Source organism: Aedes aegypti, chromosome 3 (genome assembly GCF_002204515.2).
Source record: "Aedes aegypti strain LVP_AGWG chromosome 3, AaegL5.0 Primary Assembly, whole genome shotgun sequence".
NCBI classification, from domain to species: domain Eukaryota; kingdom Metazoa; phylum Arthropoda; class Insecta; order Diptera; family Culicidae; genus Aedes; species Aedes aegypti.
In genome coordinates, this window is record NC_035109.1 from 316,034,745 (window position 1) to 316,059,611 (window position 24,867).

A 24,867-nucleotide genomic window follows, 5' to 3' on the forward strand; every position below is an offset into this window, starting at 1 on the left:
CTGAGTGAAGCTTTCTCAGCTTCTGAGTGAAACTTTCTCATCTTTTGAGTGAATCTTTCTCAGATACTGAGTGAAGTTCCAGCTTCTGAGTGATGCTTTCTAGCTCTGAGTGAAGCCTACTCAGCTTCTGAGTGAAGCTTTCTCAGCTCCTGAAGAAAAACTTTTCCATCTTCAGAAAGAAGCTTTCCTAGTCTCTGAAGTGAGCTGTATCATTTTCTGATATAAGCTTTCGCTCTTTCTGAGAGAAGCTCTGACAGCCTTTGCGGAATGATTACTTAGCTTTTGAGCAAAAACTTTCTCAGCTTTTGAGTGAAACTATCTCTGCGTTTTCAGTTTCTGTGAAAATTTTTCTCTAATTCTAAGAGAAGATATCTCAGCTTTTTTAAAGAAGGTTTCTCAGAATTCTATAGTACCTTTTTTAGTTTCTGACTTAAGCTTTCTCATCTTCCTAGAAGAGCTTTTCATCTTCAGATACAAAATTGCCCAGTTCCTGAGCTTCTGGATGAAGCTTTCTTAGCTTCTAAGTGAAGGTTTCTCAGCTACTGAGAGAAGCTTTTTGAACTTTTATGAGAAGCTTTTTCAGCTTCTGAAAAAGCTTTCTCGGATGGTGTGAAAGCTTTTCCAGCCTCCTAGAAAACCTTTTCCATCTTTGGAGAGAAGCTTACCCAGTCACTGAGAGAAGCTTTTGCCACTTCTTAGGAAAGCTTTCCCATTTTTTGAGATAAACTTTCGCTTCTTCTGAGAGAAGCCCTCTCGGCTTCTGAGTGTAGTTTTCTCAGCTTCTGAGTGATGTTTTCTCAGCGCTTCTGAGTGAAACTTCGTCAGCTTATGATTGAAGCTTTCTCAATTTTTGATTGAAACTTTCTCAGCTGCTGAGTGAAATTTTCTCAGTCTCTGAGTGAAGCTTTCTCAGCTTCTGAGTGAAAATTTCTCATCTTTTGAGTGAATCTTTCTCAGATACTGAGTGAAGTTCCAGCTTCTGAGTGATGCTTTCTAGCTCTGAGTGAAGCCTACTCAGCTTCTGAGTGAAGCTTTCTCAGCTCCTGAAGAAAAACTTTTCCATCTTCAGAAAGAAGCTTTCCTAGTCTCTGAAGTAAGCTGTATCATTTTCTGATATAAGCTTTCGCTATTTCTGAGAGAAGCTCTGACATTCTTTGCAAAATGATTACTTAGCTTTTGAGCAAAAACTTTCTCAGCGTGAAACTTTCTCTGCGTTTTCAGCTTCTGTGAAAATTTTTCTCTACTTCTAAGAGAAGATTTCTCAGCTTTTTAAAGAAGGTTTCTCAGATTTTTAAAGAACCTTTTTCAGCTTCTGACTTAAGCTTTCTCATCTTCCTAGAAGAGCTTTTCATCTTCAGATACAAAATTGCCCAGTTCCTGAGCTTCTGGATGAAGCTTTCTTAGCTTCTAAGTGAAGGTTTCTCAGCTACTGAGAGAAGCTTTTTGAACTTTTATGAGAAGCTTTTTCAGCTTCTGAAAAAGCTTTCTCGGCTGGTGTGAAAGCTTTTCCAGCCTCCTAGAAAACCTTTTCCATCTTTGGAGAGAAGCTTACCCAGTCACTGAGAGAAGCTTTTGCCACTTCTTAGGAAAGCTTTCCCATTTTTTGAGATAAACTTTCGCTTCTTCTGAGAGAAGCCCTCTCGGCTTCTGAGTGTAGTTTTCTCAGCTTCTGAGTGATGTTTTCTCAGCGCTTCTGAGTGAAACTTCCTCAACTTCTAATTGAAGCTTTCTCAATTTTTGATTGAAACTTTCTCGGCTGCTGAGTGAAATTTTCTCAGTCTCTGAGTGAAGCTTTCTCAGCTTCTGAGTGAAACTTTCTCATCTTTTGAGTGAATCTTTCTCAGATACTGAGTGAAGTTCCTTCAGCTTCTGAGTGTTGCTTTCTAGCTCTGATTGATTGATTTGCTTTATTATAGAGACTTTCAGCCGTAGGCTGGTTCGTCTCTTATTTTCTAGCTCTGAGTGAAGCCTACTCAGCTTCTGAGTGAAGCTTTCTCAGCTAGTTTTTTCAGCTTCTGAATGAATATTTTTTAGCTTCTGAGTGATTTTTTCTCAGCTTCTTAGGAAAGCTGTCCCATTTTCTGAGATAAACTTCCACTTCTTCTGAGAGGAAGCTCTTTCAGCTTCTGAAAAAGCTTCACTCAGCTCCTGAAAAAGCTTCACTCAGCTCCTGAAAAAGCTTCACTCAGCTTCTGAGTGAAGCTTTCACAAACGTTCAAGCTTCTGAGTTAAGCTTTCTCAGTTTCTGAGTGAAGCTGAAGCTGAAATTCAGAGTGAGAGTTTTGTTCAGCTTCTGAGTGAAGGTCTTTTTCGATAGGATTTTTATCAGCTTCAGAGAAAAACTTCCCAGGTTTGAGGGAAGCATTCGCAGCTTCTAAGTTAAGCTTTCTAAGCTTCTAAGTGAAAGCTACCGAAAAATCGGTTCTCAGTCTCTGAAAAAAGCTTGGATTGAGATTCACAATTTAAGTATTTCATCATCAGTCAATCAGACAGTATTTTTAAAGCAGTTAACAGAAAACTTTATAAGTATAATATGATCTTTAAGAAATGTCCCAATTTTAGTATTAATCGCTTAAATTTGCTCAGCATTTTCCCCGTTTTTTAGATTTTGTCACGTCCTTTGATCTATACTCAAATTTCGGTTGTATTTTGTTTTCCGTGTCCCTTCCGAACGGATGGAAAGGAACAAGCCAAGTGTTATAAAGCTAAGCCTCTGTGACGTTTTTGTCGACTAAGTAGATGTCAAACATGATAAAAAGTTTCAAGGTTTAAATTTGGACCCTTTTTTTCAAATTAAAGTTCAATTATGATATATCCGTTATTAGAGCTTTGAAAATTTGACAAAGTAGTAGCAGGAACACACCCTATCGTGTATTTTGTTTTATATCAAAAGATTTAGGGCCGTATTGAAATCTTATTTCTAAATCATCTTTAAAATTAATCCATTAAACACATTTTTCCTTCACGTACCTTTAAACTTTACATGCAGTTTACAAGTAGTTCACGTTCAAAAAATCTGGTTTCCTATCATTTTTTCACAATTTTGATGGCAGTAAGGTACACTATTTTGTTCGTATACCTATTTGCTACTTGTACCAGTATATGATTGACGCAAATAGTGTTTTGTTATGATTCTTGGTTACGTCACTTTGTCTGAGCGGTGTAAGTAGTGGCTAGGTTTTGAAAGTTGAAAGCTAGCTGTGAAAACGTATGTCGTTTTGCAATTCTGAAAATTTAATGTTCAAAAAGTGAAAATTGAATTGATTCAGAGTAGATGTTTGCGGAATTCGTAGAATCGATAATATTCTTTTAGTATACTGTACTCAAAACCGACCAAAGTGTCACTTACACTCCTTTGCATATGGGCCCCTAGATTGGACTCTAAGCTCTTAGACATAGCGAATAGCGTGTAACCTGGGAGGAAGAAACCGATATAAAATTTCTCTACGTCAAAGTGAGCCGAGATTTTGCTGTCACGGACTGTCATTGTGAGCCCAGATCTTAAACAATGGACAAAATGATAAAAGCGCGTAATTAATCAATACATATTTTTGCATTTCATCACAGGTTACAAAAACCGAATGAGAATCAATTCATGCACATTCAAATGTTATGTCACGTGAGCACCCATTATTTTAACTGAACACAATGTATTGAAATATGCATATTTTAACTGTTTTCAATAAAAACTGTAAATTAAACGCATAGAAAGCTGCGGCCCTTTTTCAATTCATTTCAATGTTTGTCCAGAAAGATCGAAGGTACACAACAAATGAAAACTAGCGATTTTCAACAAGCCTGCCTTTATTGTCGTATGCAAACCGGAGTTATCTTGCAGTTTGGAAAAACTTGGTGTCAATTTTCGTGTGGAGTATCTGTGCTTCCCTCCCAGCGTGTCGGGATGACGAAAACCGTTAATTTTTATCGAGAAATAAATTGCCAGTAAAATTATAACATTATCATTTACATTTTTGTGAAACAAAATTAAAATTTGTACGAATTTTTTGTTTCGTTCATCGGAATAAAAAATAAATTATGACATCTCGTCATTTTAGCTGCACATTAGTTTCGTCGCAAATACTGTGACCCAATGTCTTTTCAACTATAAAACCAGCTAGCGATTATTGTCATTCGGGGTCAATCGATAGAACCGGTGTGAGAAGTAATAAAAATATAATAGTTTGACCGGGACTTGATTGAATGCCTCTCGGTCATCTTACCACATTGAAGGAGGTGAATTCAATTCGCTACAAGTTCTGTGTTGCTGTTCAAATTAGTTTCCATTACATTTTCTTCAATCGAATCCGATTTTTTTTGTTGGGATTTGAACCACTGCGACCATTAAGTTGATCTATTGTGGTATACCCCTGTTTATTTTCCGCATATTTTCAGAACGACAAGTTACTATTAAGAGTAACTGCCGTTGATTGATATTGTGACGTACCCCAGTCTGGTATGATTCTTTAAATGAATTCAACTACCTTATTGGGATTTCCTTGCCAAATTTCAAAAGGACTCAGTATGCCATTGCTGAAATACTGTCTTCTATGCGCAAATAGTGCTGAGCGGTCACAAAGCAAGTGTTGAGAGGTCTCTATCTCACAGTCGCAAAACCGACAGATACCGTGATGAATCAATACCCGGACGCTTAAGCAGTGACAAATGATCTGATACCTATTTCAATCCATTTTTGTTTGATTTTATGAATGTACCAGCATGTCGCATATCGTTTGGACATTATTCTTCATGATAATGACAAGTTTTGTTGTTCAAATAAAGAATTAAATACTAAAATGATTATATTTGCTACACAAGTCTTGTTTTTAAATCCGGACATATGAATCGAAAAGCCGGACACTTTTGAATCAAATTCCGGACACTCATACTCTAGCTAGCTAAATTCAAATAAATTTCCAAGAAATGTATTCAAATGCGGTCATTAGACTACATTTAATTAACCTTATCACATGGAAACACATATAAATGCTCTCAAAAATTAACTGTAAGAAAATTTAATATTTCGGTTACTTACTCTCTTTCACTGTAGTTAGCATCAGATGATCTGCAATAATAATTGTCATTGAAGCATTTTTTCCGCAATTATCCAATTTTAATTTAAACATACGCTTTTCCTAGCTTTCCTTTAAGTTTAATTCGCATTTTTCTTCTCAAATAGTTATTTACTCACGCAAAATATAACTCGAATGCGTAGCGTCCGGATTTAAAATCATGGTTCACTGACCCGGACACTCATTTTTCGCTCGAAAAACATCCTTATACACTACTTTCTGCCGCTTCGACATGTTCGAATTGTTCATTTACTAGTTTGTACACTCTTTTATTACCACAAATCCACAAACAATTCACTTTTCAATTAATTTTCGTTCACACAAAGTTTCTCTTCTTATGCTGGCGAGCTAAAACCACAAAAACTGCTCCATGAAAATACGTTGTCAAACTGGGGTCACAATTATGTTTTTATTAATTTCAATTTTCTTCCAATAATTACTAGATGAAAAATCATAGTAAAGTGTCAAGCAATGTTACACAAGTCAGATGTGAATAATTAAAAGCACATTTTCAATCAAATTTATATGGAAATTAGTGAATGTTATTGGAGTGTCCGGATATTGGTACCGTCCGGATTTTGATTCATCACGGTATCAGTTGGACTTCAACCTATCTTCTTTAAATGATATCTAGCCGGACAATGTCCTGTAAGTAGTCCAATAACTATACAGAATGATTTTTTATTTAAGTTTAGAAGTTTTTTCTGTAATTTGTTTATTTGGAGATATAAACAGTTTAGACTGTCTTGCTGTACCAATCCAGTTCGACTGTATCATATTACGCTCCCATTTTTTTTATTTCCATCTGTATTACACATTTCGAAACTCCACAAAAGGGTTCTGGTCCTAAAACAGAGTATTCGATCTTCGTCTAGCCAGAAAATCAGCTTTCTCATTTGTTTTCGATTCCACAATGGCTTGTACTGGGTACAAGGAGACCAGGTTTTTCATGCTTCAATACTTGTATGCATTCCCAAACAAGTTTTGATTCGCATGTATAGGATTTTAATGCGTTCAGAGCCGCCTGGCTATCTGAAAATACACAAATCCTTGCATGACTATACTTTCTTCTAAGACATATAGAAGCACATTCTAAGATGGCGTATATTTCTGCAAGGAAAACAGTTTTGTAAAATGGCAACAATATTCTGTTATAAACAATGGCAAATGGTTGTAAATTGACAAACCTTTTCTATCTTTGAAACACTTCAAGATTGTCTCCGGTATTGGCGACCACCTTTGAGAATTTGGTACTACAGTCAACCGTTATTTTCTCAATACTCCGTATCTCAATATCGAGTTAAGGTGAAACTCCTTTGAATCCACTAATAACTATATAAAAGTAGTCGTACACAAAAAATATTCTCCTATTTGTTGGTAATAGTGAAATTATAATTGATAAGACGTTGTTGCCAGTAATCGCTACTTCAATTTGAGTCTTTTCCCCTTCGACTAAATCCGATTGCTTGATGTCGTACGTAACCATCAACGTATCTGACAGCCCTGCAAGCGAGCAGCAGGCGTAAAATTAGAAAAATAAAAAAAAGCGAAATGCTGTGATCAAGTGATTGTTTTTAGCACGGTTTGGTGAAGTTTTAAGTTGTTTTCATCAGAAATCAACCAGTAATCGTTCTTTTATTAAGAAGTAGTGAAAGTAAACTGTTTTGGAGGTTCTACGTTTAGCGAAAGTGGTAAAGTTTGGCGAAAAGTGTTCACCGTTCGCAGGCGTAAAAAATGTAGCAAAGTTAAACGTCCGTGTTGAAAATTAGCACGGTTTTTGAAATTTCTACCAGCTTGTAGTGATAAAACTTCGGAAATCGTAAGGTAATAATCTTCTGATGTCTCGTTAGCAATTTGGGTGTGAACTTAGTGTAGGTAAGTGAAATATTTTGAGAAATAATGTGGACTTCCAGAAATGTGTCTGTATATGTGAGGAAGCCATTTTCACTGCCATGACAGGGATTCCTTCCTATATGTCCTTAATAAACCATAGTAGCAGTTGGTGTTCATGGCTTACTCGATTGTCCCTTAGATCGCATTTGCACTGGTTTTGTGGTCTAAAACTCGATGCCTTGGAGAGTTGATCTTAAAATACGTCGTCATAATTCGATGCCTAAATTCGTGTTCATATTATCAAATTCGTTTTTGTTTAATATAGATGATATTCATCATCATGGGTAACAAGGTCGTATAAAAGTAATAATTTCGGAGTTTTATATTCACAGTTTAAATTGATTCAATAATGTGACTTAGATAATTCCTCGCTGCTCTAATATTCATTATTCAATATGCTTGAACTCAATCTCATTTAATTCTATATAGGATTAGTGGAAATTTCGAGTGTATTCATGTAAGTGAGTGACCTACCTTCTGGAATGCCGCGACCCCCTGGCGGTCGGCGTGGATGTTTGTTTGGTTAGATATTGTTTTGAGATGCATTATGGTTGTGGTGGTTGTTTGTTGTTTTCGGTGTTATTTATTTGATGATTTGATTCATGGGGTCGAGTTGTGAGGGTGTTTATGATGATTTTTTTTCATATTGTAAATTTCAACGTTTCATTCGATGGAATGGTTTTGGTTTCAGTTGGACCCCATATACGGCAGTGACGTCACCGGAGAGAAATGTTCACGCCAATTTAGCGCCAAACAAACGATAACGAGAAAAAGAAGAAAACAATTCGATGAATGTTTGATGATTCAGAGCAAGAAGCGAAAGTGATGGTGAATATTTCACTAATTTGAATGATTTTCTTTCTGGTTCTTGTTTTTAGCGATCCAGTGCACACCGGTGTGATGAAAGAACGTGGTTTGCAATGGGAATTTTTGGGATTTTTCATCAAGCTGGTTCTATTTACAAGGGTTTACACGAGAGACAAGAGACGTACGTACATCACATGGGAGGAGCGACAGAGGCACGAATCATTCAGCAGGACATGCACTGCACACTCAGCTTCTGGGGCCCGGCGTGGAGTATGACCGGAATTTATAAATTTTGCGAAGCCAACACGGTGCTAAATATCAATAGGTGGATCCTTGGTTGGTCGACCACCGACCAACCGAGAGATAAGGGTGTGCCGTCGTAATTGGATTGAAGCACTTAGGCAATCATAAAAAGTAATGTTTATCCGGAGTTGTTTGCGCAATGCCATATACGGAAGATTGACACTTATTAAAGCGAACTTGTCGCAAACAGATGCCTCTGGAGGGCTAAGCGAAAGATGCTTTCTTGAAGACATTAGAAAGGTAGCGAGAAAGCGTACACAATACACATAGATTACAGTGCAAATTTAACATGGCTCTTACTCAATCAGATGGGGGTATAATTAGATATTTCCCGTAAACAGTTCATTTAAATTCAAAATTAAATTGCTCAAATTTTGACATTTGCTTTGTAATCAAATAGCATTTTTGATTACTAATATTAGGGTACATTAGACTTTGTTTATCTCTTCATCTTCATTACAATAATTTCAAATATAATACAGTTAACTCTCCCTTACTCGATATTCTGTATCTCGAGATTTCCCCTAACTCGATGGAATGCGTGGTCCCTTCAATCTAGCATACTTTGATCCCTCTGTAAGTCGATACCTCTCTAACTCGATGCGAACTGTTTCAGTTTCCTATGCAAGTTTACCTCTCTAACTCGATATTTCCATGATTTTTTTTTTAAGTGTAACAAAACAAATACTAATAAAATATTATCAACATTTTTTTCGAAAAGAGTTCGCCAGGTAAAATAGTCGTTTAAATATTTCAATAATGTAACAACGCTAGTAATTATCAAAAATTAACATTTTTTTTTGGGAAAAGATGGTCAGCTTAAATTACTTAGTGTAATTTCGTTTTAAATTATTATCACCAGCCTTGCTTGAATTTTCCTAGTGTGAGCTTGAAAACCAAACTAAGGTCGTTCAAAGAAGTATGATTGAAAAATTTCTTGCATGTTTCTGCTTTAGCCTTGGAAGATTTCACCAATTTCCTGGCGAATTTCATGGATCCTTAGAACCCTGGTAAATTATTGGTAAAAATCTAAGAAATTTGAAATTCTTAATTCTTTGCACTCAACCCATTTACGGAATACACACGATTGTTTCTGCTGCTCTATTGGAAAGATTTTTTATTATATCCATAGAAGTATTTATAGATAGAAATTTTTACTAGATAACCGTTAGAAACCTTCTCGGAGACATCTTTTTTGGGAAGTAAAAGCCAAAATTTTCAACTAATTCTTCCAAGACCTATAGTTAGCTCTTCAAAAGTGCATTTGCAAGTTCATTGAAATATACGTCCAGAGGTAGATACCTAAAAATATGTTTAAAAATTAATTGATTAGATCATTCAGAATTTCCAAAAATATCCTTGGAGGAAATTTCTCAACTCTCCCTGTAAAACGTTTGGGATGATTTCCTTGAAAATATTCAACAAACTTCTGTTCAATGAACATTTTTGCCTCTTAAATATTGAACAAGTTACTTCTAAACATATTTTAACTGAATATATTGGTATTAAGCTACTAATGTAATTTAGAATGGGAATACTTTTGACATATTGACGGGATTTTTGATTGGGATCCTTATAGGATAGATGTATGTATCGGTATTCACCATGATACCAGTATTCGTCATTCTGGATTATGTATCGGTTTAAGACACAAATACCAGTAGATCGTTCAGTATTCATTGAATCACTTTAAAATGATACGGTAACTTTCTCAGAAACCTCAAAATTATCTAAGAAGGTAAACAAAAATCATTTTCCTTTCAATTTTAGCTCCCTTGCACCTCATTTCAGCATGCTGTTCCTGAATTCGCCACCTCCCATATGAAATCAATGCAGATGATGAAATCAGGAACAGAAATTCAAAACATGGCGAATACTGGCGCCTTCCCAATTATTACCACATAAATAAAGTTTGGCAGTATTCAGAAGTCTATTGACTTATCAATATAAAATATTTTTCCTTAGGATGATGAACACTGGACCACCTGGATCAACGTAAATATAGCATCCACAGGCGTTTTTTTCATTGTTTTTGATATTGAATGTTATTTCTGATTATTGTAGTATATTCTGACACAACTTCGCTATCCAAGACAATTTTTGTCATATTTTTCTTACTGTTCTAAATAACGTAATAAAGCAAATAAGTTCAAAGGATTTTTCCGCACAAAGCTGGAAACATCGTCTGATTGTCGTATACTCTGGTGATAAACTTTCCACCTTCAAAAATCACACTTTATTGTTGAAAATTTTAGTTTGTTTGGTATCAAAGGATGGAGGAGTTCTTAGAGAACGTGTTCTTCATGATCACAATTAAATATTTTGCCAGGGTCATAGTTTTGAGGGCATTTGCGTCTTATAGGTTTGATATGCCTTTATTTTTTGTTTAAGTTGAATAAAAAATAAATACGGAGGCCTATAACAGATTTTTGAGAATAAAATTTGTTCCTTCGGTTAGAGACAACTTATATAAATACTAGCTCATAGGTTTTGAGCAAAACGGAGCCGCTTATCACACTTATATGAAGGTTCAATCAAAGCATTCCAAAATGAGCCGTTTTTTCGAAAATATGTTCAAGTCTCCATTCATCCAGGTATGAACCGGTTCTATCATTTGATATGAGCGTATGCTGGAGACAAGACCTGTGAAGAATCTCACGCCATCGTTGATGTTTCAGAAGCTTTCATCACACAGATATTGAACTCGACGTCCGCACGATAAAATTTAAAGGTATGCTTCCAATTCCTCTCTGGTAAGGTAAAAGTAACAGATAAAAATCATGTCCAAAGCGAAAAACTGAGTCAAAATAGATTAAACAATACAAGTAATTAATTATATTTATGTTTCATACACATTTTCTATGTAAAAATTACCATAAAACATGATATGACGATTTTCGTATTTTTGTATGGGCCATACTGTACCTTAGGAATCCGATACCACGATGCTCTCCTGACCGTTATTATCAGAAAAAAACCTCCATCAAATCTGTGCTCACCAGTCGTTTTCTATAGTTAAGCTGCATGTCTGGTCAAAATTTTTAAAAAAATCGTAGGGCCCGTTTTGAAGTTACGCCTTTTTGATTGTATAAGTCCACAAATTCTAAAGAAATCTGAGATATTTAAACGGATTTTTATTGGTTGTGATTATCCGAAGCAATAAACCATCAAAATGTGGTTCAAGTTTGGTGTTTTTAGTTATTTGTAACTTATAGGTGGAGTTTTGAATGAGGAGATCATCAAAATATGGAGTTACGCCTTTTTAGAGGTGTAACCATTGAATACACTAATTGTTATTATATTGATTAGGCATTATAATACCGTTAAGCATGTTTTCAATGACACATTGATCTTACATGCCGCAAAAGTCCTTCACAGTTAACTGATTTTTCAAAGGCTCAAGTGCTATAAGGCGTTACAGAGCCAATTTCATCATGTAACCAAATCAGTTTTTAAACAACAATATTCTAGATAGTTTGGTGAAGCAATGAACTCACGATTAAGATTATTGAACATGCAATTCATGCTGTATATTGAAGCGCAAGTTGATGTCAAAGCATACCTTCGGACTTGAGTTTTCGGTTATGGAAGCAGGGAATGGAAGAAAATCAAATTGACGATGTAGGAAACAGCGATACAAAATGGAAAGTAATGCAAACTTTATAATATCCAATACAGTCAACTCTCCCTCACTCGATATTCTGTACCTCGATATTTCCCCTAACTCAATGGAATGAACGGTCCCTTCAATCTAGCATACTTTGATCCCTCTGTAAGCCGATACCTTCCTAACTCGATGCGATCTGTTTCAGTATCCTGGGCAAGTTCACCTCTCTAACTCGATATTACCAAGAAAATTTGTAAATATCCTCCAAATGTTAATGAATTTCTTGAATTTTATAAATATGATTGTATTGATAGTAAAATGAAGGCTGACAAGTCATTTCAGATTGATAAAACATACATATTTTGAAAATTATTCAAAAAGTGTCATGTTTATAAATGTGCTAAAATTTTACTATTTTTCGCATTTCAATTATTGTTTTAAATGTACTTTGTAAGAATATTTGAAATTTCAAAAACTGAGAAATATGTGTTCTGTATCGCGATACCTCCCAAACTCGGGACCATCTAGTCAATATAGAGTTGGGGAGAGTTCACTGTATTATTTTCTTTAATGGAATTTTAAATCGTAGCACTTACAGAGTTTAATTTCAAACGTTTGTCTTTGTCACATATGGAATGTTTGTTTAGCAAAGTATGATTTATTTTCGATTGTCTTCACTGATTATAGCAGTGGTGAGTCCTCACTTCATAGGCACAGTTTTCAATAAAAAAAATTAAAGTTTACAGATAAATCATCAGTTTGTATAGGATTCAAAAACTGTTATGGTACATAGATTGCAGTTCCAACAGTGCCACAGAACAATTTAAGATTTTCCGGTAACATAAACTGGGAGTTGAGTCTTCTTAAAATTATACCCCTCTGAGTTCCATTACCTCGAATACCACGAACCTGAAGACCTCGTGATCCAGTTCTTAGAATGGCATTACTTCGAATCCCATTATCACGGGGCAATGTCGTTCAAGGTAATTATGAATTAGGTACAATATCATTCAACATAATGATGCGTTCAGGTTGATGACTGGTTAATGGGATTCGGGGGAATGAAATTCGGGGTTATGGGTAGAATCTTCTCAATAGAGGATTGATTTGAGTTTTTATTTTTAAGGAAGTTTAAGGTGGTCTAGAGCGCCATTGTTTGGCCAATAGTGCATTACTCAGCGATTGAGGTTTAAGTTCCGGGGCAGTACAAAGTTAGCCAGAACAGCCGAGGGACAGCAAGTTGAGTCATAACAATATTTTATTACTAATAATAACATTACATAATTGGCTCCGTAATGCTTTATATTGCTTGAGCCTATGAAAAATCAGTCAATTGTGAAAGACTTTGACGGCATGTAAGTGCAATGTGTCGTTGAAAACATTCGAGTTTTACCGGTATTAGAATGCCTAATTAATCTATTTAAAATTAGTGGTTAACTAGTGGAATAGTTACACTTCAAAAAGGGCGTAACTCAAAATTTCCACGATCATCTCATTCATTTTTTTTTAAATTTTGCCCAGACATGCAGTTTAACTATAGAAAACGACTGGTGAGCACAGATTTTATGGAGATTTTTTTCTGATAATAGCGGCCAGGGGAGCACCGTGGATACATTAATCAAAAAAAAAAAAAAAATGACCAAATTTAGCCCTTCAATGTTTGCTTCAACTTCATCAATATTACTAAATTAAATACCATATTGAAAAGCGCATTGAATTTCGATCAAAATATTGTTCAAACCTTCTTCACGACGATAAATATTGTCCATCATTGCTTCAATGTGTCTCTCCAGAAGATTGATCAAACCGCAATCCTTCAATTTCCTCAATTGATCAAACTGGAGATGAGCTTGTATCCTTAATGTTTCCCCTCCCGAGGATTGATCGCTCACCAGTAATGCAAACGAAATGGAGACGTTACATGCAGGGTTGGGTATTTATCTATTTTCTAGAATGACTTTTTATTAGGACGCATATTTCTCAAGTACTAACGAGTAATTCTCGCAGAGACCGGCCCAGCTTCAATATGCTAAAATTTATGCTCAGCTCCTGTCGAGTAAGTAAAGAAGCTGCCTTCGGTTGGTCAAATCGATGGACCCCTTGGTAGTTATGATTAGAACAGTTTTTGAGCATCCCTCGATTCTTGACAATTCATGGCTCATTGAAACTACTACATTAATTTAGAAATTTATTCAACAATTCCTTCACAAACACATGGTTCTGGAAAGAGAAAACATAGAAACTTCATTTCCAAAAATAAAAATATTTGGCGGCCATATTGGATTTGGTCACCATATTGGATTTTATTGAAAAAACTGAATTTTCAGGGTGTTAGCAACCACCGATTTTAAAATCATTGGAATGCCGAGCTAGTGTTACACAAAATATACAAAAATCAGAGATGTATGTTTTTTTTTTGTTAACAAAAGTTATGTGCGATTTTGTAAAACATTTCTTATCGCGCTGGTGCAATTTGCGGTTAAATAATGGTGCTATAGCGATTTACTATTTTGTGTAGAAGAACAGTAACTGTTTTGTCCAATACTATACCACGGTGCTTCAATGACCGTTATTATCAGAAAAAAAATCTCCATCAAATCTGTACTTTCTGGTCGTTTTCTATAGCTAAGCTGCATGTCTGGGCAAAATTTAAAAAAAAATCGAGTCGGGAAACATTTCTCTCGAAAAGTTTTCGGAGTTGTTCATGAATTGTGCGTAAATTCCAGTTTTAAGTAATTACCGGAAAATCGTAAATAGTTCTATTTCCTTTTGATTACCTGCTGGTCTACCTACCATAGTATGGTTTGAAACCCACATAAATAAAAATTTCTATGTTTCTCGGTCGCAAACTCTGCTTGTGAAGTTAAGACTCACCAGCTGCTATAACCCTTCACAAACGAAAAAAAAATACTTTGGAAACTACACTAACTTTCCCAAGCTGACGAAGACAATCAATTAAAAATAAGCTCTGCAAGTACTACGATTTTGAATTTCATTAAACAAAATAATAACAGATGTTCTAAACTTTGCATTATTTTCTGCCATTTTATATCGCTGCTTTTTCCGTCGTTAATTTTATTTTATTCCATACAATGCTACCCATAACCGAAAAATCAACTTCGAAAATATTGTATGACGTATACTTGCGCTTCGATACACAACATGAACCAATAATCTGAATCGTGAGTACAAGGGTTCACCAGAATATTACGCAGCACAAATTAATTTGATTACATGATGAAATAAGCTCCGAAATGCCTTATAACACTTGAGCCTATGAAAAATCAGTTGACTGTGAAAGGCTTTTGTGGCATGTAAGTGCAATGTGTCATTGAAAACATTTGAACATGCTAGACGGTTTTGGAATGCTTAATTATTGTATTTAAAATTAGTGTTCTAAATGTTTTCACATCCAAAAGGGCGTAACTCCAAATTTCGTCAATCTTCTCATTCAAAACTCCGTCCAGAGGTTACAAATAACTAAACAAAACAACTTTGAACAAAATTAGTACGGTATATTTCTTCTAATAATCACGGCCAATAAAAAGCCGTTTAAATATTTCAGATTTCTTTTGAATTTGTGTACTTATACAATGGAAAGGGTGTAACTTCAAAACGGGCCCCAATTTTTTTTAATTTTGCCCAGACATGCAGCTTAGTTTGCAGTGCACACTAATCTGGTGAGCACGACTGGTGAGCACAGATTTGATGGAGATTTTTTTCTGATAATAATGGTCAGGGGAACACTGTGCCCTTGTACCCTACTTCTAGAACTTTTTCGTTTGGAATAGAATGTGAAGCAACATAAACGAATGAAAAAAGGGAATAAATATAGTTCAATGCTATTGCATTCTTCCGAGTACGTCATCATTCTATCCCAGTCGGACAGAAGGGGTCATATTGTTTCGTTTACGTGTTGTTGTTTTTTTCAATCAGAAATGAGATGAGAAAGACTGTAGTGTTAGGGTTCTTATTACGTAGAGCTATGAATATTCGAAGAATGAAGAAACAGTAAAAATTCAAAGTGTAAAGCAGTCAAGCGCAAGCGGATCATGCTTCCAAATTGGCTATGTTAGAGGGTTGCACCATTTTTTTTTTGTTAAGAAAACTCAAACAGGGGTGCCTCGACTAAATAGATAAAGGGACAAGGGATTCGCGAAAGAGTAACAGGGTGTGGAATCCAATTCGTTTAGTAGGATAAATTAGAACTTGAGGTGAGAAAAAAGGGGAGTAGTTGAACGTTAGTTCAATTTTTAGCTAGTTGAGTAAATTGAGCTTTGTGGAAATCATTCCTTTAGAACAGTGATGCAAGCTTTTCTCAGTTGAAAGAAGAATTAAAACAAAGGAATCAAACAGGAGTTCATAGGAATCCGAATGGGATGAAATGGGGTGAAACTTTATGTGGAGAGAGAATTAATGATAAATGACGTTGATTGAGTATTTTTTGAAATGCTTAGAAGAGATAGATGTTTATTCGATTCACATTAAAATACCGTAATCATGGACAACATTGATCAATTTTTGGGGCATTCGATGAAATTTTAAAACACTTTTAAATAAAATACCTTAACTCATGTGTCCTGAAGTCTTTTGAAAGTTATCAAGCACGTTTTTGATTGAATTTTTGATTGTGATCACTTTTATGAAGAGTATTTCGCACTATTTGCAATAACGTTAATATCTAAATTCATAGCCTGTGAAGCTTAATCGGAAGACCAAACTCTTACAGGTATAATGAACCGTGGAAGCAGGCAGTTGTTGAATTTCGAACGAAGTTCAGTGATTTCGTTTTTAATAAAAACAGCATTTTCCTTGCTTATGACGAATTCCATGTCAAATCGGTCAGTCACAGAACTCCTCCATCTTCGATTTGCAGTAAATTTTGCACATGTTTTTGGTATGATACAATAAGTGTTTTCCATAGAAAAATCGATCATTTTGACTCGAGAATAATTTATGAAAATGGCCTGTACATTTTTGCATGCAACTTATTTAAAAAATTTTAACTCCGAAACTGTTGATTTTACAGAAAAATGTTCTATGAAGAAGTTGTAGTAAACCATTTGGACTACAAGAAAAAATATACACTGAAAAAATATTTTATGTATTGTCATGAAAAATTCAAAAATAAAACTTAAACTTCAAATTACACAAAAACCCCATTTTTAATATTTTTTAAATTTTCACCATAGAATCTTGATAGTCAACAGATGTTTGACACAAAGTTTCATTATGGAGAAATTATTAATGAAAAAGTTTTTCTAAGAACAACTTTTGGTCGATTTTCAAAATTTTGTTTTTTTTTGTCAAAATAAATAGGTTCTGATGATACAATAAGAATCTTGAAATAATTCTGAACCAGAATGATTATGTGGATAATTTCTCTAGAAGTAGCCATTTTCGAATTATATCGAGTTTAATGCAAAAAATGTTATTTAAATATTGAAACAGGCCATTTTCATTAGTTATTCGCGAATCTCAAGCTACCATTCACCGTGCATTTAAGAAAAATTTGCATTTCAAAAAATTATATAACTTTTCCAAATAATTTGAAGCGTACTAGAATACCACTACGTAGCGTGCAATTATATCATAATCCAGGGAAAAATCTAAAACTAGTGATGCATAACAAAAAAATACTCAAAAATTATCTTTGAAAATGTCATGTTAAGGTCGCCTCGTACCGTTCTATGTCACCATTTACCGTGCACACTAGTGCACCATTCACCGTGCGTATAGTTTTCGTCATGATTTAATTTTGTATCATGAAGAAACGTTTTTGATGGAGCAACTATGTTGCTAGTAGTGTTCACACTCATTTTTAAGAGTATTAAAATCTTCATTTACAATAAAAACCATAAACAGTTTAAAAATTGGCGGGACGGACCTGGTGTAGTGGTTAGAACACTCGCCTCTCACGCCGAGGACCTGGGATCGAATCCCATCCCCGACATAGTCACTTATGACGTAAAAAGTTATAGTGACGACTTCCTTCGGAAGGGAAGTGAAGCCGTTGGTCCCGAGATGAACTAGCCCAGGGCTAAAAATCTCGTTAATAAAGTCAAATCAATCAAATTAAAAATTGGCTAAATAATTATTTTTTTTACTAAAATCGTTATAATAGGTTTGACTGTATTATCCAAACCATTCCATATTCACTCAAAAACTAAATATGAAGTAGTTCAATCACGACATAGCAATAAATCTAATACTACCGAATAATTTAATGCCTTTTACCCTGATGCACGGTAATAGGAACCATATATATTGAAAAGGGTCCATTCACCGTGCATTTGGGTTTCGACTGAGACACAATAGAAAATTCTAATTTGCATAAAATCTCATTGCTCATACGATGAAATACATCTTATTCATAGTATCCACGGAAAAAACTTTTTGAAATTTTGAAAAATTTCATACTTTAATGTTAAAACTAAAAATGTGAATTTTTGACGTTTCTACTTAGAATGTTGAAAAATCTCATTATCAAACAGAATTTACATAATTTTGACTAAACTAGGTTTTTCAAAATGCTTCGCGACAAGAACTACTTAATTTCATTAGTTTTATCTTATTTTGCTGACAAAAGAATAATTTGTGAAAATTGTATGAATATTCTGTATGAATTTGTATATGTGCACGGTGAATGGAGGCCGCACGGTGACTGGTGACTTAACGGTATCATCAGAACGTATTAATTTTGCCAAAAATAAAAATTTATAATATCGTTCAAAAGTTGTTCTTAGAAAAACTTTTTCATTAATAATTTCTCCATCATGATACTTTGTCTCAAACATCTGATTACTATCAATATTCTATGCTGAAAATATAAAAAAATATTAAAAATGGGGTTTTTGTGTAATTTAAAGTTTAAGTTGTATTTATGAATTTCCCATAAAAATACATGAAATATTTTTTTCAGTGTATATTTTTTTCTTATAGTCCAAGTGGTTCACTACAACTTCTTCATAGAATATTTTTCTGTAAAATAAACAGATTCGGAGTTATAATTTTTCAAAGAATTTGCATGCAAAAAATTATAGGCCATTTTCGAAAGTTATTCTAGAGCCAAAAACATGTGCAAAATTTAACGATTTTAATTTTTTTTCGACTCATTCTGGATGGAATTCGTCTTGTATCACTTGAGGCACTAGTTTTTAGCAGAGCATTCATAGTCATGCAAATCATTGTCTCATAAAGTTGACAAATTTATGCATAAACATATCTTTACTATACTGCCCATAAACGCATAATTGTCCCATGTGAACAGGAAATCCAGCAAACATGGTGTCAGTCCCAGGTGCGTTTATGGGCAGTATATCGGATTTAATAAATTCCATTCTTTTTATAAAATATTTTAATTTAAACTTTTTACTAGAATGGTCGCACCTTTACCCCGTTGTTCAATGTTACCCCTTTAAACGGTACCAAAAAATGTATACAAGAAAGTTAGTTACTAAGCTAGGGAAGCCGTATGTTTATTATTATACAACAAGGTGAACCAATGAAGCTGAAGGTTCACGTAGGTTGCTCTTACAAGTAGAATGTGAATCGATGATTCTTTTTTCGCAACAATTTTGAAGAAACCGATACATTCCATAAAGCTCGTGTGAGCATCATAAGAGGCTAAGGCATCGATGAGTTATAATATATTACATAGCGTAACATCATACCTCAAATCATGCGTCTCCAGTGAAGTTGGGGTCGCTGAATCCAATTCTGCTTTTAGAAATGTTCCAGCAGGTCACCATTTTGAGCTACAGGTCGCCAAAGTTGAATATAAATACTAATTTTATGAATGTTTTCATAAAATTTCAATTATGATTTATCAATCTTTTAAGTGATCTAATCCAGCAAGCCTGCAAACTTTCATGCAGGAAATACTACTGTTAAGATCGCACGATAGAATTTTGATGATATGGAAGTTTCCAACATGCTTACAGTTTCAGTACTTTTACAGTAAAACACCACCAAGACTTTATAGCATCGAAAGTATTTTGAGCTCTGTTGATTAGTATTGTGTTACACATATAGTTTGAATTCTGTGGTAAATTGAACAAATGAATCGCCATACAAGCTTGTGAACTTGCATGCAAGTTGATTGAAATAGACAAAAAATGCGTTATAATATCTCAAAAACTTGTTGTGCTATGATGTTTTTGAACACGGTAAAGAATTTAGTAACTCCAAACTAAGTAAATATCCGAACTAAGCAAAAATTTTGATTTTTGGCCTGCTCTAGCATGAATCATAAATACAATCTTTGAAATCATGGCAATAATAAATTCTAATTTCGTTTTGTGGTATCGATGTAGCTTCCGTTGTTTCTGCGTCCAAATGACAATAGTCCACATAATTGAATCTTTCTTCACACACTTTGACCATTTGCCAAAAACTTCGTAGAATGGATTTCTAATATGTTTTCAGATTTTTTGAGAAAATTGGAGTTTTTTGTTAAAAAAATCCATATCAAAAGATCAACTTTTCGGTTACACAAATATATATAATTCTCATCAAAGTTTGTTCAATGGATGTTTAACACATTGTATGGATCTCGGGTAGCTCATTTATATCCTAAAGATTTATATTTGACGTAAATTTTATTGACTTCGTGACGTGTAAAAAGTTATTGACTTCTCTGACGATTACAGTTGAACGTGATACGACTTTTCTTTGGTTTCTTCTAAAAAATCATTGCGAACTATTAGTAATGCTTGCAAGTTGGTCGAAAACAATCTCATGGGCAATTCATTTACAATGAAGGATTTAAACTTTACACTTTGAAGATTAAACTGAAGTCTACAATTTGAGTGTTTGAATTCAAGTTTGTTAATGGCGAACCTCCAAACGAGTAAAAAGTGTGCAAGCCAGACCGATAACAAAGTTCCCACATAAAACGGTGGTGCTAAGAATTTCAATAGAAAAACCTTCAGATTGATCACAGGACTAACTCTGTTTGAATTTGCATTGAGCAGTTACCATTGCTAGTGTTGATTGTGTTACTGTAATTTTCTAATTGCTACCATGTTTTAACAGTGTAGGGTTAGGAGTTTTCTGACTCGTGTAAATCTGTTTGAGTGTGTGAACTGTTATGCAAGTGTACATTCGAGAGTGGTTTTGTGAAAAAGGGGTGAATGTCCATTCGCAGCTACTGATTAGTTTTGCTTTTTTTAATCCGTAGAGGATACTTGCCGGAGGATCATGTTCAGATTTTCTGTTTTGATCAGAGGGGGAACACACTCAAATTTTGGGGAAAATATTTCAGAAGAGTTTGAAAAATCATAACCAATTGGGAGGTGGAACAGATTGCTGTCAAGACACCTAAGGTGGGGGTAAACAGAGAACCAAATTTATTCTACTGGGAACTGAGGAGATCAACTATGGCAGTAGAAGCTCTCGAGACACAGAGCGGCATTCCCACACGTGGAATTGATTTGCTTTTCTTACATCTGATGTCTTCAACATCACTGTCATAATGATTTCACAAAATTCAACACATTCAAGGCTCAAGGGGAGAGAGCAAGGATTGCAGGATTTTTTTTGGGCTTTACTAAATGGGTTCATCATGCCTTTCGGCTCGATCATGATTTATGTTTTAGAATTTCCAATGTAATTTCCGCTGAAAGGCACGATTGCACATTGTTACAGGGAACGAAATTAAGTGGAATGAATTAATAGCTTGAAAATATGAGAGACAGCGTTTTGGATTTTTCTGAACATTTGCTTGTATCATCAAAGGTACGTTAAATACAAAAGTACCCTACCCTGAAACATTTTTGTTTTATAAGATAGCACAATGCACAATGCATCCTACAATTTTGTGGATTATTGAAAAAATGAAATCATTCCAAAAGATTTTTTTCTATACCTATTAGTTTAGGACCGCATACCATATCAGGACCACGATGCCAGTTTTTCGATAATTTTCCCTTCCTTTTGCGTATTTCGGGTTCATAAATTATCTCTCTTGTGGTTCTGTATGTTTTTTGCCACATATTCCATAGAGAACTCTAAATGCCCAAGAATTGCCAAAGGAACGCCTGCTAGGACTCCGAAATGTAAAAAGATCAAAACAGTAACCAAATTATTTAAAATTATCTGTTTCTGAAACTATGTGAGTGCTTGAAATTTTCTGTCAATTTCTATTGACACAGATAAACAAAGCTAAAAAGGGCTTCATTTACACGCGTAAATATATTTGAGGCTGTTGTTTTTTTTAGGTTGTAGGTCATTTGGCATTTCAGGGTGGTGAACGAACTGGCCATCTGATATGCACCCTTTTTTATTTAATTGGCGGTTCTTTCAAGTTTTACCGTGCTCAGCATTTTGCTTATATGTGTATAGCCGAGAATGACAGAATACCTCCTTCTTTTGATTGCTTATCAGTTTCGGAGAACTGACATTTCGGAGAAACGACATTCGGGGAAAAATAGTACAATCACTTCGATGATTCTAAACGCAATTTTTGAAGTCTTTTCGTTTTATAATGCCGCAATAATTGTTGGCGTCCAATCTTGTATTGGTTTAATCATAAATTTTGCCTTCTTTTAAAAATAAGCTGTTCTTTATATTTGTACTGTTTTCAATTTTATTATTGGGTTAAGGTTAAACGTTAACCATTTTTATAATTGGCTGTTTTATCAATTCTTGCAAAACATGCTGTTAGGATGATTATTACTTTAGAACCTGCCAATATTCAACTTTTTTTTTGCAAACACATTATCTCCTTTTGAGATATGCTGGAAAAATATTATTTCAATCACAAATTTTCCCTTCTTTCGATAATATAGAGTGTTTTCGACGTACACTTCCAAAATTTAAATTTATATTGTATCGTTTAAAAGTTTTGCCACATATTTTTTTTTCAAAAATGTGTTGTTCATTTGAGTTATGCTGTGAGAACATTTTTTTGCGATAGAGCCTTAAACATTTAAAACGAACAATAATCTGCTCTCGTATATAGGCTATATTGCATTATGCTGCGATAATAGATCTTTGGATAAGAGCTTTTAATATTTTGCAAATGAATTACTCCTTCTTTTAGTAATGCAGCCCCGAGCCCTTCGGAATAACGTGACGCTGAGATTACCTCTTCAACGAACTAATTATAGCATGTTTGGCGCTATTTACGGTCTGCAGAGGCTTTTCAATAGAGTTGCGGCTCTCTTTGATTTCAACTTGTCTCGCCGACTACTTCGACGAAGTTTCAGTTCGTTTTTTAATAGATCGTAAGAATGACAATTTTTAATATATTTAGTTTTAAGATGACATCATTGGGGCTTTGAAGCCTGTTGGTGGTACAAGTAAATAAACAATTATAAACAATTTTTATCAAGTGTTACGTCCCAACTGGGACAGACTTAATCTGCAGCTAAATATTCTATGAGCGTTTCCTTAATAACTAAGAACTTTCTTATTTACTATTTTCAAATATAGTATATCTCAACAAGCTCAAAGATACTCTATGTTCGAGGATGTGAAGATAATTTTTCTTCCGATAAGATCTTCCACCAAACCCGTCACGAGTTATATTTAGTAATGCTATCTAATGTCACTACAATTTTTGACATTCATAGCTTGGAATATCTCTGAACAATCACCACGCTTATTGAGAATCTACGAAAATTGTTTGCTATGGGCTCGGTTGTGTTGATTTCGGTAAAAGCTTCGAAATTCCGATATTAATTCTAAGTCAATAATTATGCCAAACGACCATTATGCCAAACGACCATTATGCCAAACGGTCGTTATGCCAAACGACCATTATGCCAAACGACTTTATGCCAAACGACCTTATGCCAAACGACCTTATGCCAAACGACTTTATGCCAAACGGGGTACAATCGTTTATTTCGTTTAATAAACTTTCTCGAGGTTTGGAATAAAATACACATTTTCTACGGAGATGTCGTACCTTACAATCTATAAAAAATACATGAGATTTTTTCTACTCTTTTACCCACCTTGTTAAAGCGTTAAATATCAAATTGGAGCAAATTAAATAAAAAGAATAATTTTAGCGTCTTTATGGTAAATAAATTCTGAATTATTTTTTCCGAAGAATAATTTTCCTTTGAAATCAGCTGTCCGATTGTTTTTTAATCAACATTATTATTATTATGTATTAGAGTATTTAAAACTTTAACAAACAAATTTGTGCGAAAAGAAACATCTCGGAATTCAAAGATGACCGTAACAATGGCCAATTTGAGCCCCTACGTTTTCAAAGGCACTTAACTGAAGAAATAATAAGCAGAGCAACCAAAATTGCACAAGAAATCATCAGACGGAGCTCATGAGTAGCTTACCATCTTCAGTGTACAATTTCAAGAATTCCAAACATTACAGAGTCAATAACGGTCCCGTCCACGTCCTTACGGTCATCGGGAAATGATAGTGTGACATCCATTGTTCCTAAAGACCAAGTATACCTCTGCATCTCCATGATTATCAGAGGAAGAGGCTTCTGTTAGTAGGAAGGATTCACAAGTTACATTATACAGTTTCAATAGTTAGCCCTTTATTTGTATCTAAATAAAACATGGACAATCTTAGTATCGAACCTTCATTTCATTTTCATAATTACAAATTCAGAAGTATACGTATGTTTATTTTAATTTGTTATGTAAAAGATGAATAAGAGTATGTCGACACTTGTAGTAACGAGCTTTTCAATGTCTATTAATAAATGTATGATGTATAATGCTTCGAATGCCGGACACTCGCAAGGACTATATTCAGATTTTATTTTAAATCAGAATACATAATAATGGATTCGTCTACATTATTCATGTTAATAAGTTGACAAAATAAAAATATTTAGATGGTTTAAGGTCGGTGTTCCGGATTTGAAGCATTCGGGTGATTGTATATTACATACTACACTCCAACCTCTTTTAACGACCGTTCTTTTTACCACGGTTCTTCTTACGACCACGTTTTTTACGAACGAAATTCAGATTAACGACCGTTTTTATAAATGATCAATATTTCTAAAAGTTATCAAAATAGAGGGCATAATGTTCAGCACAATTGTTCAGTAGATTAAGGGCTAACATGTGGTGGAAATGCGGAATTGTGCCACCAGGCAGCGCTAGTGGGCATCGAAAGTTTACTTTTCTGATATCTCAGAATCCTCACTACTTAGAAATCTGGCGTCTTCGGTAAAATTGTTCAGCAGCTCAAGCG

At 34.6% G+C, this 24,867-nt stretch overlaps 1 protein-coding gene across 13 annotated transcripts in view; it reads right to left on the reverse strand.

Annotated features, from left to right (window-relative positions):
* Positions 1 to 24,867, reverse strand: part of LOC5567355 (sodium channel protein para) — a 479,280-nt gene that overhangs the window by 108,385 nt on the left and 346,028 nt on the right. For 4 of the 13 annotated variants that reach the window (XM_021852353.1, XM_021852340.1, XM_021852352.1 and 1 more), the window contains one exon: positions 7,437 to 7,457. The exons of the other annotated variants lie outside the window; for them this stretch is intronic. In XM_021852353.1, coding sequence (XP_021708045.1) covers positions 7,437 to 7,457 — 21 coding nt within the window. The remainder of the gene's footprint in view (positions 1 to 7,436; positions 7,458 to 24,867) is intronic. 13 annotated transcript variants of the gene reach the window in all.